The following is a 14,267-nucleotide window of genomic DNA, read 5'->3' on the forward strand; positions in this document are numbered from 1 at the left end:
ATTGATGCACAGATCTGGAATGAATTTTTAAGAGCTAAAGAAGTCAAGGTGAGTATGGTGTATACAGCTTTGAAAAGACCTAACCTTGCTAGTCCTAGCATGATGGGTTACCTTGGTGGGGTGCAAGACATCCACCCAGTCACTTGTTCCTCCTCCTGAAGATGATGGAGGTGGGGTAAATAAGCTTATAAAGAGCATGGGTTAATATATAAAGGTAGGGAGATCACTTGCCAATTACTATCATGGGCAAAACAGATTTTACTTGGGGAAAGCTAAGTTCACCTAATACCTATTGACATAGGTTGGATGGTGAGAAACAAATACAAAAAGTAAAACATCTTTCCCCACCCTGTTCTCTTTTAACTTCCCTCCTTCATTTCTGACTTGTACCTCCGCCTTCCAGAGCAGTGCAGGGAGGAATGGGAAGTAGGGGTTCAAGTCCGTCCATAACAGCTCCTCTCTGATGATGTTTCATCCTCACACTGTTTTATCCTGCTCCATTGTGGATCCTCCATGTCCTGCTGCTTCCTTCAGGAGAAACTCTTCTATTTGGGCCCTCCACAGATTACTGTGCTTTCTGGGGATGTCCACCTGCTCCAGCATGGGGTGTCCACACTTTGTAGTGTGGATGTCTGCTTTGGTATTGTCTTCCATGGTCTGCATGCAGGCAGCCTGCTTCACCATGGACTGCAGAGGGGATCTCTGCTCTGGCAGCTGGAGCGCCTCTTCCGTCCTTCTCTCACCTCAGTGTCAGTACCATGGCTCTCTCTCATTTTTTTCCCTCACTCCTCACTGCCACGCAGCATTTATTAAATACAGTTTTGCTGAGGTGCAGCCCCCTTGGCTGAGGGACACAGCCTGGGCACCTGCAGCCAATGCACCTGTTTGTGGGTGCTTTAACCGCTTGGTCCTGTTTATCTCTACGAGCTTAGAATTATGGTCTTTCAAGCATACGGATCCTATCCTGTTCACTTATTTTAATCTTGGAAATAGCAGTATTCCACAGAGAAAACTTACTTGAAAACAAAATTTATTCACCTGTCCAAAGTTAGTTCCCAAAAACCTATCACAGAGTCCTATTTATGAGATTTAAATGATATTGATAGTGTATGTTTCAAACAAATATCAAGATACAAACTGGACAGGACAGAAGAAAGTGACATCTACAGCAGCCTTTGTTTCTTGGGGGAAGAATGCCAGTCTTCAAGTCCCCTCATTTCTGGTGCTGAATCTGCTTAAGTTGTTTATGAAAAGGAACTATAGAGTGGAAACAGAATTAGACAGCTTCAGATAGACTGTAATTTCTTGTTTTGTCCGTATTGGGACATTCAGATCCTGGCTGATGAGGTTAGCTGTGGTCACAAGCACTGGGAGTGCCAGTTTTGTTAAACTTAGAGGTTGCTAAACAGATTTTTAATTGCACAGACATGTTTAAACTTGGAGAATGTAGTTTGATTTGAATTATATTTTCATTTTCTTTGTGGAAATTTTTTGATCTGACAATAACTCAAATATTTGGCATTCAGTTCTACTAACACTTGGCACCTCTTTTTCTCTTTAGAGAGACACTTTTAAATTCTTTCACGAAGAAATATGCACTTAAGTGCTCTTTCATTAAGAAATATTCTTGCAGAATTTAAATATTTGATATCCAAAGCTTTTCTTTTTGTTCCTTTTGACTGAATTCTTGGAGGTTTTAATTTTTTTTCATATATATAGTATTAATGTACTACTTTTTTTTCTTAGTGATGCAGGACGTTGGTCTTTATTAATAGCATAGTCACTGCTATCTTGTGGCTCAGCTACAGCTTTCTGGACTAACTCTTGCTTTTATTTAGGGCACAGAGTAGTTTCTCTTTCTAAACTAGGAAACAGATGGTTTATATGTTGCCCAGTTTTAATGTATACATTTATTTCTTCTGTCACACTAGACCAGACTTTTTATATTCAAATGCCTTGTTTCTTTAAGCATTGTGTATTCTTTTGTGGTTTCAACAGTGACCCAGTGATTACTGCTCTGCACACTGTGCATATATTTCTGCATCTCCAAATCTATATTCACTTGTCATTCTGAATGTGATTTTTACTTAGGCAGTTAGTATTAAATTTAACAGCACTACCACTTTGTTATTACTTTACTTGTTTTGGTGGGATTTTTTCTGCAAAGTATGTAGATTGCTACTTTACTTACTAGTGATTTTCTTATTCCAGTTTGATGTGGTCAATGTTGTTTCCTATTATCAACCACTTTATCAAACTTAAATTATTATACAGACCTTCATAGCTTTTACTTTTGAATATGAGGGTTCTTTGTTTAAGCTTAGTGGATTAGGTATTTACATAATTCTTGAATGTTGATAGCATATTACCTTTTATTAATAAGTAAGTAATAAGACTGGTATAGCTTTAATGGAAAATTTTTAAATTTAGATTCTGCAAAGGAATCTTCATAAATTGATGACTGAAATCAGAATCCAGTCAAAGCAACAAAAATTACTGCATTTACATATTTTGACTGTTGTGTGTGAATTTAGTTGTTACCTGGCTTTTCCTAAGTTTCCTTTAAAATTCTTGTAGCTTTTTAAGACAGCTGATTGGAATTGCTAAGGCCCAGCAGATAGGCCTAAGATCTGAGAGTTTAATCTGTACAAGATAATATTATTGAAAGAATAACTGCTTTTAAAATATTTCCATCTTTGCTGTGCAAAACTTACATCAAATATTTAATATCATACTGGTACACATTTTACATGTAGTATATTTTGCCTCTTTCAAAAATTGACTGTAATGCTTAATCCCTGATCTTTCCATTATTCATTCTCACAGGTGCTTACGAAGGAATTTTACAGTCTTCAGTCTTCTAGTGAAACCCGAATTATTGAGCTTCAAACACAGAATTCTGAGTTTCAAGCAAGACTAGATACTTACGAAAAACTTGAAAAAGAGCTTGATGAGATAATACTGCAGACAGCAGAAAGTAAGTTCTGTCACAAGTTGTTTTATCTGTAGGTGCTTCCGGCATTACAGTATCTTTTTTCTCGTGATGCTTGGAAAGTATTAGAGTGCCTGTCATTCTTCTTCATTGTGCCTGACAAGTAAAAGGCAGTAATTATTTTGATAGAAAATAGTAATGGCAGGTTTCTAAGTGTACCTGTGAATGTGTATCAAACATCCATATGTCTAAGTTTGTGCTTATTGAAAATCAGTATTCAGTCAATTTTCTTCTCCTTATTCTAATTATCTATTATAATTAGATACAGTCTTTAGGATTCTTCTATTATTTAAGTACATTTTAAATGTCAGGAAGCCTTCTTTGTTTACAGGCAAATACAGGTTTTATATTTCAGTACAGTGATTAATGTGCATTTTTAACTAATTGGAAGGATGAAAAAACTCTTCCTTCTGTTGAATTAATAATAATTAGACATTAATAGTTGCTTGTGGCAGCTCAGTCTGTTCCAAGTACTAAACCATGGATTAAATTCATACCTGATTACTCTTGAAATTTTTTGTCTCTCATTCACAAAAATTAAAATGTTTCCAAACACAGCAAAGTTTGTGTAAAATCTCTCTTCATTTGGTTCTCAGCCTAAATCAATCCACAAAGCAATTAATTTCTAATTTGAAACTCTAATCTTGAAATCTTCTAGCCAGTGCATAGACAGAGAAGGACATTCTAAAATTTCAGACTAATTCAACTGTCTTCTTCTCCTTTTCTCCTTTTCTCTTTCAAAAAATAGTCAGAATTTATATAGTGTTCTGTATAGAAGATTGTTGCATAAGCTTTATATATAAACAGTGATGTCTAGCAAAGTGTGCATTACCAAGATGCAGTGATGTTAGGTATCTTTAGTAACCACACTGCACATGCTTTATTAATTTTATGCACTGCAGCCTGTACTTAGAACAGCCTGACTACCCAAGGGTTCCAGTCTGACCATAAGCATGTTTGCTGTATACACGCTTCTGTTTTAGTCAGTAACATGTTTTTTGAAGTGTGTATATATATAAACTTGCCTAAGAAGTATTTATGTATTAACACAGAATTTTTGTGCCTCACCTTCATTTTCTCCAAGGAGAAGGTAGAGTTAAGAACACTGGTTTTTGTTTACACTGGTTTACATTTTCTTACACATCTTGAAACAGCAGTAAAGTTTTTTACCAGATCATTCTTAAATTAACCTCTTCATAAATATCTGTTTTAACTACAGTTTACATTCTTTGCTACAAAATGCTAAAGGAAAAAAAGTTTCCAAATGAACTGTTCTTTTAAAATATAATGACTTTATTTTCTGATTTCCTTGGAGAAAAAAAGTTAAAGCTTAATATTATTTCAATATACTTTCTATTTAATAATGAATTTGCTATTTCATTGTATTTGATATAGAAAGTTAAGATTAATACTAGTTAAGTCTAGTATCTTAGGGAAAACAGAAGGAAAAAAAGTATTTAAAAAAAAACCAAACAACACTTTGAAGGAGGAGACAGATATACTTCTTCCTGTGTCTCAAAATATGCCCTGATAGTTATATGTCATAAAGAGCTAAAGGTAGAAAAATAACTGAAAGGAACTATAACTAATTTTCAAATAGAATATGTTATGGAAATACTTCAGTCTGTCTTTCGAGGAATATAATTTAAATTGAAGCATGGTGTGGAAGACAATTAGAGTTTTCTACAAACTTTAGTGATAGTAAGGATTAATATTTATTACTGTGGTTACCTCTTTATATTTAAATAGCATATAATGTTTTTCTTCATCCTGAGTCATGAAGCCTCTGCTGTTTTACAGTATTTGAGGATGCCAGTGGGGATTGGGTTTTCTGGACTTTTTAATAAACTGTGTATTTATTTAAACATGTGAAATGGCTGTTGTTGTATTTTCAATACATTTATTTATGTGTGTGTAAAGTCTTTATTTTTTCCTTTGGAAAATATGGATGTGGAAGAGATCACTGAGTTTTTACTGTTACTCCCTGATCATTGCACCTCACTTTATTAATATTGAAATGACATGAAACAACCTCTTCAGCAATTATCTTACAGCAACCTAGAGGTTTCCAGATGAATAACAGTAGTAAATTTTCTTGTCATTTGTCTATTCTTCCTTTTTAGGATATAGTCTTCACATTAGGGTATTTTTGTTGTAGACTAGTTGTTTGATTTTTCTTGTTTCCATTGGTTAGTATCTTTCTAAGAAAAAGATTGAATCTATCTGTGTCCTCACAATGGCACGTCCTTGCTGAGTAGCATAGGAAACTGTCATTAGTAAGTGTCCCCTAGACTGTAAAATGTATGTTTTACACCACAAAGTCAGGTGAAGGGCCTGGAATGTTGTTAGAGAAGAGAAGCACACACTTATACAGAATATTATTTTGATACCTACAGCACTTTCAATTTTGTTTTTGTCTTCATGACACAACATTTACTGGACACTACAGACAGATCTGAATTTACAGAACAGGATCTTAGTGACATTTTTCTGAGACATGCAACACTGAATGTGTAACCAAAAAGAAGGGTATTAACAATGGCACATTAAATTATTCTTTATGTTTTTCTGAACCAGAGGTGCTTACAGAAGTGAAGAATTCCCTGTCATATTTAAGACCGCTCTGAAGTGCTGGTGTCTTTGTAGTGCTATGTTAGTAAACTTCTTCTGTCATAATTACAGTAATTTCACGATTGTAAGCCACACCATTTTGACTAAAATTTTGGTCCGAACCTGAAGTGCGGCTTATAATCACGTGCGGCTTATATATGGACAAAGAACGAAAAGTTGCTGTTTTAGTTTGGAGGACAGGTGTCTGCTGAGAAAGGCAGGAGCTTCTCTTTGAAACGGAGAATGTAAACCCCCTCCCTCCAAATTATTATCATTTTGAAATCAAACGGCTTTCAGGCAAAAATATGGGAATTAGGAATAACAAAGTTAGAGTACAACCTGACACCCTGTCAGTCATGGTGTTGGTAGCAGTCCCATATGGTGGCTGCATCCTCTTGCAGTGACAGATGTAGTTCAGTTGGAGCAGTGCTCCTGCAGAAGGTGCAGTTTCCCTCCGGAGGTCCAGTGGTGATGTGGAGAAATCCGGTTTTCCTCGGGAGTCCAGTGGAGAAAGGGGCTCCCTTAGTGTCCCAAAACCTCTGTTTTTATCTTTGTAAGAAATGTTGGCTCTTCCCCCTGGCTGCAGCATCTCCCAATGGGATGGAGTAATTTTATCAGTCACACAGTGGGACTCAATGGGCCATTAGCAGAAAATGACTGGCTGAAGGAAGGATGGGTTGTGGAAAGATAAAGAACAATGCTCCACCTGGTTTCAATGGATGGCTCATTAGCAGAATATCTCCCTCAGAGATAAGGATCACTGCCCCCACCCTCAACAGATGGTGATAGAATAGATACCTTTTATCACACTCTGTATTGTAATGTGCGGCTTATAATCAAGTGCGGCTTATGTATGGACAAAGAATGAAAAGTTGCTGACACCCAGAAGGGCGTCTTATAATTGGTGCGGCTTATAATCGTGAAATTACTGTACTGAAATTTCTATGTTGTTTTTAATGTAACTAGATATGTGACTTACCACAGGTGCTCTTCTAGAGGCTTTTCTCTTTCTAAATATGTTTTAAGAATCCTTGTTTAAAATAACATTATAAGGGTATTAGACAAGTGAGAACAGAAGTGCATTTTGCAAGTTGTTGAGAAATTAAGGTATTTCGGGTTTTGAGGTGCTTGAGCATTAAGAATGATGAGTCAGATAGGACTCACATAATTTCCTACATTTGTTTCTCCAGTTCCCAACTATTTGATTCATCAAAGCTTTTGTATGGTGCCTGGGCTGGTGTTTACTTGTTCTCTGTCCTTCTCTCACACCCCTGCCGCTCCCATTTTTCTCATTGTCACCCTTTACCCGTCCTCTCTCTGCCTGTCTACTTCACACATAGACTTGTTCTTTTCCTTTTTTTTTTTTTTCTGGCCCACTTCATCTTACAGGAAATAGGAAACATGAATTTCAGAACTTGAAATATGAACATATACATTTTAATCTTGCTGCTATTGGGATTTCTTTTCAAAGCAGTTATAGACTGTTTAAAACCCTTAGAAATGCATTTTCAGAAATCAATCACCTATGGAGGCAGAGAATATTTTTAATATTTCTATTTTGCATATACATAGGAATAGTTTTTTGCCCTTTTCTGAAGAAATGCATGGCATTTGTTTGCATCAAGTGTGGTGAAATTTCTGATCACCACAGTCTTTTAAAAACCATAGTGAGCAGCCTCACTGTTACATCAGCTGCCTTAGCAACATCAGATGTCTCCCACTGACCCTTCTGGTCCCGTGGACTTGGTTATCTCCTGTCACCCAAAGCACTGCCTAATTTTATCTTCCTCTACTTTCTCATGTATACACAGAAAATTAATTCTTTAGATTAAAAACTTAAGCAACCTAACCTACTGCTGAATTAAACTTATACAAGTAGTATGTGTTTTGTGACCACACTGACAATGTGAATATTCAAGGAAACTGAACTATTTTCTTTTACTTTGATATTGCATAAATCTTATGTTACTCATAAGAAAAAAAAAGTTGTAAGTAATTAAAGTGTGGCACTAAATGTAATACTAATGGTGGAAAAAACTGTTCCACTCAAGTCCAGAAGGTTGCACCAACTGAAAATTTAGCTTCTAGAATAATGTTTTTGCATGTTGAATTGTAAATAGAATTGCTTAGATGTTTGTAAGTTCTGGCACTGTTCTCAACAGCACCTTTCTGCAATTTTTTGCAGTGGAAGATGAAGTTGAAGCTGAAAGGGTTCTCTTCTCATATGGATATGGTGCTAATGTTCCTACAACGGCCAAAAGAAGACTAAAGCAAAGGTAAAGAAAAAGTACCTCGTAAATTTAAGATGTGTTCAAGACAAACTAAATACATTATGTTACATTTTAGAATCCAGACAGTTTGATTAACAGAAAGAGGTTTTTTAATGATTTAAGTATACAGGAATAGATTGAGGACTAGGACCTGTAAATATGGTTGATGCATATGAATGAGCATATATATATTTTTCTAGGTCCTTTTAAAATCTCTGCTCATTGACTTTCAGAAAGATTAATTATAATTTTATAAAACTAAGCAGCTGTAAAAAACAGATTAGTTCCATTGTTTAGATTTGTATAATAGGATATGCATTATTAATGCCCTAAAAATGATTGCATTTAATAGTAATAAAAACATATCTGTCAGGATATTAAGAAGGACAATGGTTCAGAGCATCCTATTTTACCTTCACTAATACAGGATCTGATTCCACTTGCATTTTTTTTAGTTTGGTCTGGTTTGGCCAATTTGAAAATTTGATCAATAGACTAAAATGATGCATAGGTGAAAAATGCACCTCTTAATAATAGTCACTTTGAACTAATAAATTTATATTATGCATTGTCTTTAAGAAATAATAGTGACAGTTGAGTGGCTCATTGTGAACCTGTGTGTTGTGGCTGTGACTCACTTCTCCCACGCAACTAACAATGGGGTAAAAGGAAATGACCTCAGGCTTGCCAGGGGAGGTTCAGGTTGGACAATTTCTTCACAGAAGTGGTTGTCAAGCATTGGAATAGGCTGCCCAGGAAGGTGGTGGAGTAACCATCCCTGGAAGGTCAGGCGTGTGCACAAAACCTCCAAAACCCTGTTTATCCGGTTTTGAAAACTGTTGAGAGTTCTATAGCACCATTCCATAAAGCTTCAGTTAATTCTTCTTTTGTCAATAGGTTGGGGACCTTTCTGAGTTTCCACTTTGATTCTTCTTTTTCCTCACCTTATTACATTCACTTTGGATTATTTACATCTCTAAAAACTCTGTTAAATTTCCTTTGAATGCTGAATCTGATGATCAGACCGGGATTTCAGATATGCTTGGAAGACACTTTCTGAGCTTAGAAGCGGCTCTATCGGAATGACTCATACACTCCACTTTTGTTCCAAAAGGCATTGACTAATAAACTGACTTAATCCTTCATAATAATGTTGGAGAATTCATAGACTTTCTTTATCTTTTAGAATTAAGAAGATTAAAACTGCCATAAAAGACTGTGTATGGTTTACGTGCTGTTTTGATTCAAGCAAAACTGCCATGCTGATAATGTCTGTGATGAGTTTGGCTGCCAAAGATTTTAAAAGCAAAGACTCTGACACCATCCTCTATGTTTAGCACCACTGAAGAAACACAGATAAATTTTCTTCTCTCTAGGATTGCTTAGGGAAAGAGAATCTATTACAAACGTGAATGATCTTCTTTGTAGAGTCCACTACCTGCTCTTTAATCCCAGACATATGGGATCCTGAATGAAGACTCTTTTAAGTTCACATTGTGTGCTTCAGTCTCTGAAAATTTGTACAAAACCAACCTTTTCAAGCAGTGTGGAGTCAATACCTCTTTGCCCACTTGCCAGAAACAACTCTTCCATTATTTCAGATGTAGGCATTTTACTAAATTAAGCATGCCTGGGAATGCTCTGAAGCATCAAGAGCAAATGTCCTGTAGTAGCCCGTTGCCATAAAACAATTCTCAGTGTAGGGTAAAGCTACATGTGAGCAACATATTGGGCAATGATTTGCTTGCCTATGCTCACTTCTCAGCTATGCCTAGGAGCTGCTTGGAGGGTGTTAATGAGAGAATGCAGAACACTACCAGGATGACTGTGGTGGTTTACTAACAAGGAATTATCACTTTCTTGAGCACTGCATAATTTTCTAGTATAGTTGGAATCAAATGCTTCCAGCATAAGATGCCTTTGCACATCAGTCCCTTTGTCTCTTTCCTTTCAATTTAAACTAGTTAACATACTGACAAGTATACTTGAAAGATGTACCTGTGCTGTCCTTAAATATTTGCAAATTCAGGCAAAGTTCACTGAATAGTTGTTGCTGGGAAATTGCAGTGGGCTGCATTCCTGAATTTGCTATGGGAAGGTATCCAAGTTTTCCCTTACACTCTCACAGCTACTAGTCAAAGAAGTGGTTCCTTTCTCTTTTGTACTAGATGAGATTAGTGCATGAAAGACTATGTTTATAACACAGATTATTAAGACTTCTGCCAAATTCAGAAGTCTATTACATTTTACTGAGGAAGAGATGGAGGTTAAGAGTGGTCAAATTTTCAGATAAACTTTGTACACTCATCTAGATTTACACACTCTTAAGCCTGAGCTTCAGCGCAAAATACTCTCCCTGTCAGTCTGCATTAGGCCACTTGCCCTCTCATAATTTGTCTATCATAGTCAGGAACTGATTGTAGAGTTACTCAAGAATCACCTGGATGCAGTTCTGCACAATGTGCTCTGGAGGTTGCGCCAGATGATCACTGTGGTCCTTTCCAACCTAGCCCATTCATACGAGTTTGGAAGTCTAGATTAGATGTCTGCTACTAGGCTCTGCAGTGCAAAATGAATCTTCTCCTTGCTGCCTATGGACCTGTGCTCTTGAATGAGTAATAAACTCTTTGATTCTTAATATGAAGCTTGCAAGAGGTTGAGGATCTAATTTTTTAACTAGGTTGTTTAAGTAGCTTAGTAATCCTTTCTCTTCAAAGTTAATCTGTGAATACGTAAGAGTTTATTTAAAACAAAAATTGTAATAGCATTTAATTATTTAGCATATTAAATGTCAGACAAAACAATTTTGCCTCTCTTTTGAAAGTGATAAAATACTACATTTTTTAGTGTTTTACTTCAAAACATGTATTAACAAGCATTTTAACAATAATTTCATGAATACAAGCTGCACCATTTTGACTAAAATTTTGCTCCCACACCGGAAATGCAGCTAATACTCAGGAGCGGTTAATGTGTGAATAATTTTCTGACATTTCCAACCCCAGGAGTGCAAACCGAGGTGCTGAGCTGAGCACCGGCCAGTAAAACCAGGGTTTACGCGATTGTTACACCTTGGTTACTCTGTTGCACAGCGGGTGGAGCCGGGATGCCTGCTGGCAGTGCAGGAGGGGGAGGGAGACAGGGGAGCTCCCTCCTTCCTTCCTCTCCCGCAGCCTGGGGGAGGCAGGGGCTCCGTGCTGCCAGCCCCGCGGCTCGGGGGAAGGCGGGGGGCTCTCTCCTGCCACCCCTGCAGCTCGGAAGGGAGGAAGGGGGCTCTCTCCTGCCAGCCCCGCGGCTCGGAGGGAGACGGAGGGCTCCCGTCCCTTCCTGCCGCCACGGGAGTGGGGGGGCTCCCGTCCCTGCCTGCCACCGCGGGAGCAGGGGGGGTCCCGTCCCCTGCTGCTGCTGCCGCCATGGGTGCCAGCGGGCTCCCGTCTCCTCCCGCCGCCGCGGGAGCGGGGGGGGCTCCATCCTCGCCACCGCTGGGACAGCGCTGGGCTGGGGCGAGCGAGCCCAGCGGCAGCAGTGGCCGGCCCCGAGCAGCCCCGCCGAGCGGCGGCGCCAAGCTGGGCCACCTGGCCCCATTGGCAGCCCCAAGTGGACCGAACCCTCACAACCTGAGCCGAGCCAGTAAACCCCTCTCCAGATCCCGCGATTCTGTTACTATTTGGCAACTTCGTTGCACGCGGGTCCTCACTGCAAACGACAGAGCGGCTTATAATCAGGTGTGACTTATTTATGGACAAAGAACGAAATGTTTGTCAACACCCGGCGATGCGGCTTATAGTCTGTGCAGCTTGTATTCGTGAAATTACTGTACTTAAGTTAGAATTAAAGTGAGGCTGTAAAGTTGCTAGAAAGTAAATAATCAAAATTAGATGAAGGATTTTAACAGTATTTCTACAGTTGTATGGTGTTGGACAAATTGTATAGGTAATCATATCATATAAAATATTACAATAGCATAACTGTGGGAATGTTATTTCAGGGCTGTTAAATTTTGTAGTATTTTCACTGTTTTTCTAACTTTGGCCATGCAGCACGTTTAACTGTGTAGTTTATATATGCTAATATATATAAAATACATGTATATATTTGAAAAATATATATAAATATATAAGCATTGGTGAAAAATTAAGGCAATCAAAGCCTGAAGCATAAATGTGAGGATTTCTTTTGCCTATTTTGGAAAAAAATCAAGTTGAACTTGCTTTTTATTGGCACAGTGTTCACTTGGCAAGAAGATTATTGCAGCTAGAAAAGCAGAACTCGATGCTTATAAAAGATCTGGAACATCAGAAGGAACAAGTAACAGAGATTTCACAAGAGGTAAATCATTATTACACAAAAATTCAAATATGTAGAAACATTGCAGAGCAGCTTTTCGTAAAATGAAATATTTTCTAAATAGTGTTTTTTATCTATTTGATGTTAAAAAATGGCCTCACAATTAACCAAAACTCCATGATAGAAGTTTTCAAAGAAGTTTATATTGTGTTTTGCAACTAATATTGAATGGAGGATTACTTTACAGGCTAAAGAAGAATGTGTGCCAGACAAACGTTTTGATTTCTGAATAGAAGAAGAGCCAGCCAAGCTGGTTTGTTCTGTTTGATACTAAATTGTTCAATGACTGCATTGCTGCTTCTTACACAGTTCTTCTGTTAAATCACTTTTGAAGATATTTAACAAACTTCAGCTTGAAATGTCCCAGAATTAGAGCAAACTAATTTTTAAAAAAATCTATAATATTCTCTTGTAATTTTTCTCATAGGAATGAAAGGACAAATAGGTTTGCTATTAGATGTTGCCACCATATGTAATTTGTAGGCTTAGTATTTCAGGAATGTGGTTAACAGTTTGATTTTTAAAGCCACAGTAATTACAAATTAGAATTGCTGCACCCAAGTACTTCACAGAGTGCAAATACTTGAATTTTTACATATTTTAAATTACATTAATTTTATAGATTTTATATGTATATATATGATTATATAAATTATTTCAATGAAAGATACATGAACAGTGAAGTTTGGGGATTTTTTAACCAAGGCTATAATTTATTATGTATTCTCAGTATATCATGGTAATTTCTATTTGACTAAAACATATTCTGTCAGGTTCTTACTTGGAAGACATCAGGAAATAGGTGAATCTATTGTTATGCTTTGTATTCTTCCATATCACTATTCTTTGTCTTAAATTTTTCCGGGTTTCACTTCAGTACATTCCTTACTCACAGTATACTTGCTTCTAGATCACTGGTGGAAGATTCAGTATCAGTGTCCTTAGTTCAAATTCCTGCAGCTTTACACAGGAACATCTTCAAGATCATTTTTACCCTGCCATTAATTTTTCGATCTTATACCATATAATTGTATAGTTTAAATCATAATACAATCCATTACAGAGTTAAACATTGGGGTTTTTTGTGTAAAATTCTGAAACTTCTCTTTGCTGTCTTTACATAATTTTTACTCCAAGCTATTCTCTTTCTTGATTTTTTTTTTAATTTAAGAACAAACCAAAGATCCAGTAGACTACAGCATGCTTAGGTAGCCCATTATTATCCTTTTGACTGACAGTTTGTTCAGTCATCTAGATGAAATCTACAACATGGATAAAAAGCTGATGCAAAAGTGATTTTATCAGCTTTTGGTTTGAACTTGGCTCAAATACTACTACTTAAGTGCAGTATTTGTGATACAACCTTTTCAGCTTTTTAAAGGAGGGAGGGAAAGATCACAGTAAGTTGGTAAGACCATAAACAGAGGCATTTACTCTACTCATTTGTTTTAATCAATGGAAGCTGTTACATTAAAACCCTTGAAAATGCAGATTAGGGAAGTGTAGAGAGTGGTACCATTATTGCAGTGAAAATAGCACACAATTGGAACAGAGAATTGAGAAGATAATGTACTAGTTATCAGTTTGAAGATGGTATGTTTCCTTTTTATGTGTCTAATAACAGGTTTGGAGTTTATATTAATATGCAGTTGGTAAAAATCAATAATAGCCAATAATAATTCAGTAATAATCAAGTACTTGTGCTTTATAAGTTAAAAAATTTATAGTAGTTCTACCATTTTTTTTCAGCTTGACAGAGCAAATTCTTTGTTGAACCAAGCACAACAGCCATACAAATACCTCATTGAAACTGTCCAACAGAGAGATTCTCAAATAAGTCTACAGAAAGAGCATATTACACAACTTGAAAAAGATGTCAGGTAATTAAAATCACTGATTCTTGTTTTACTTTCTCTTAAAATGAAGGTAAAATCACTTATGTTTTTATCATTAGAAAAAAATGTGCTATTGTTCAAAAAGTTGAGATGTTAATACTCCATCATTGACCAACTCCAGTCTTCATGCTGGAACTGTAGCACTTGTTATTT

At 36.8% G+C, this 14,267-nt stretch overlaps 1 protein-coding gene across 1 annotated transcript in view; it reads left to right on the forward strand.

Moving 5' to 3' along the window:
- The window catches only part of PIBF1 (progesterone immunomodulatory binding factor 1), a 119,044-nt gene that overhangs the window by 68,433 nt on the left and 36,344 nt on the right, over window positions 1-14,267 (forward strand). The window contains exons 12-15 of the mRNA XM_033053006.2: window positions 2,827-2,977; window positions 7,788-7,878; window positions 12,099-12,201; window positions 13,969-14,099. Of these exons, the coding sequence (XP_032908897.1) occupies window positions 2,827-2,977; window positions 7,788-7,878; window positions 12,099-12,201; window positions 13,969-14,099 (476 nt within the window). The remainder of the gene's footprint in view (window positions 1-2,826; window positions 2,978-7,787; window positions 7,879-12,098; window positions 12,202-13,968; window positions 14,100-14,267) is intronic.

Source organism: Catharus ustulatus, chromosome 2, assembly GCF_009819885.2.
Source record: "Catharus ustulatus isolate bCatUst1 chromosome 2, bCatUst1.pri.v2, whole genome shotgun sequence".
Lineage (NCBI taxonomy): Eukaryota > Metazoa > Chordata > Aves > Passeriformes > Turdidae > Catharus > Catharus ustulatus.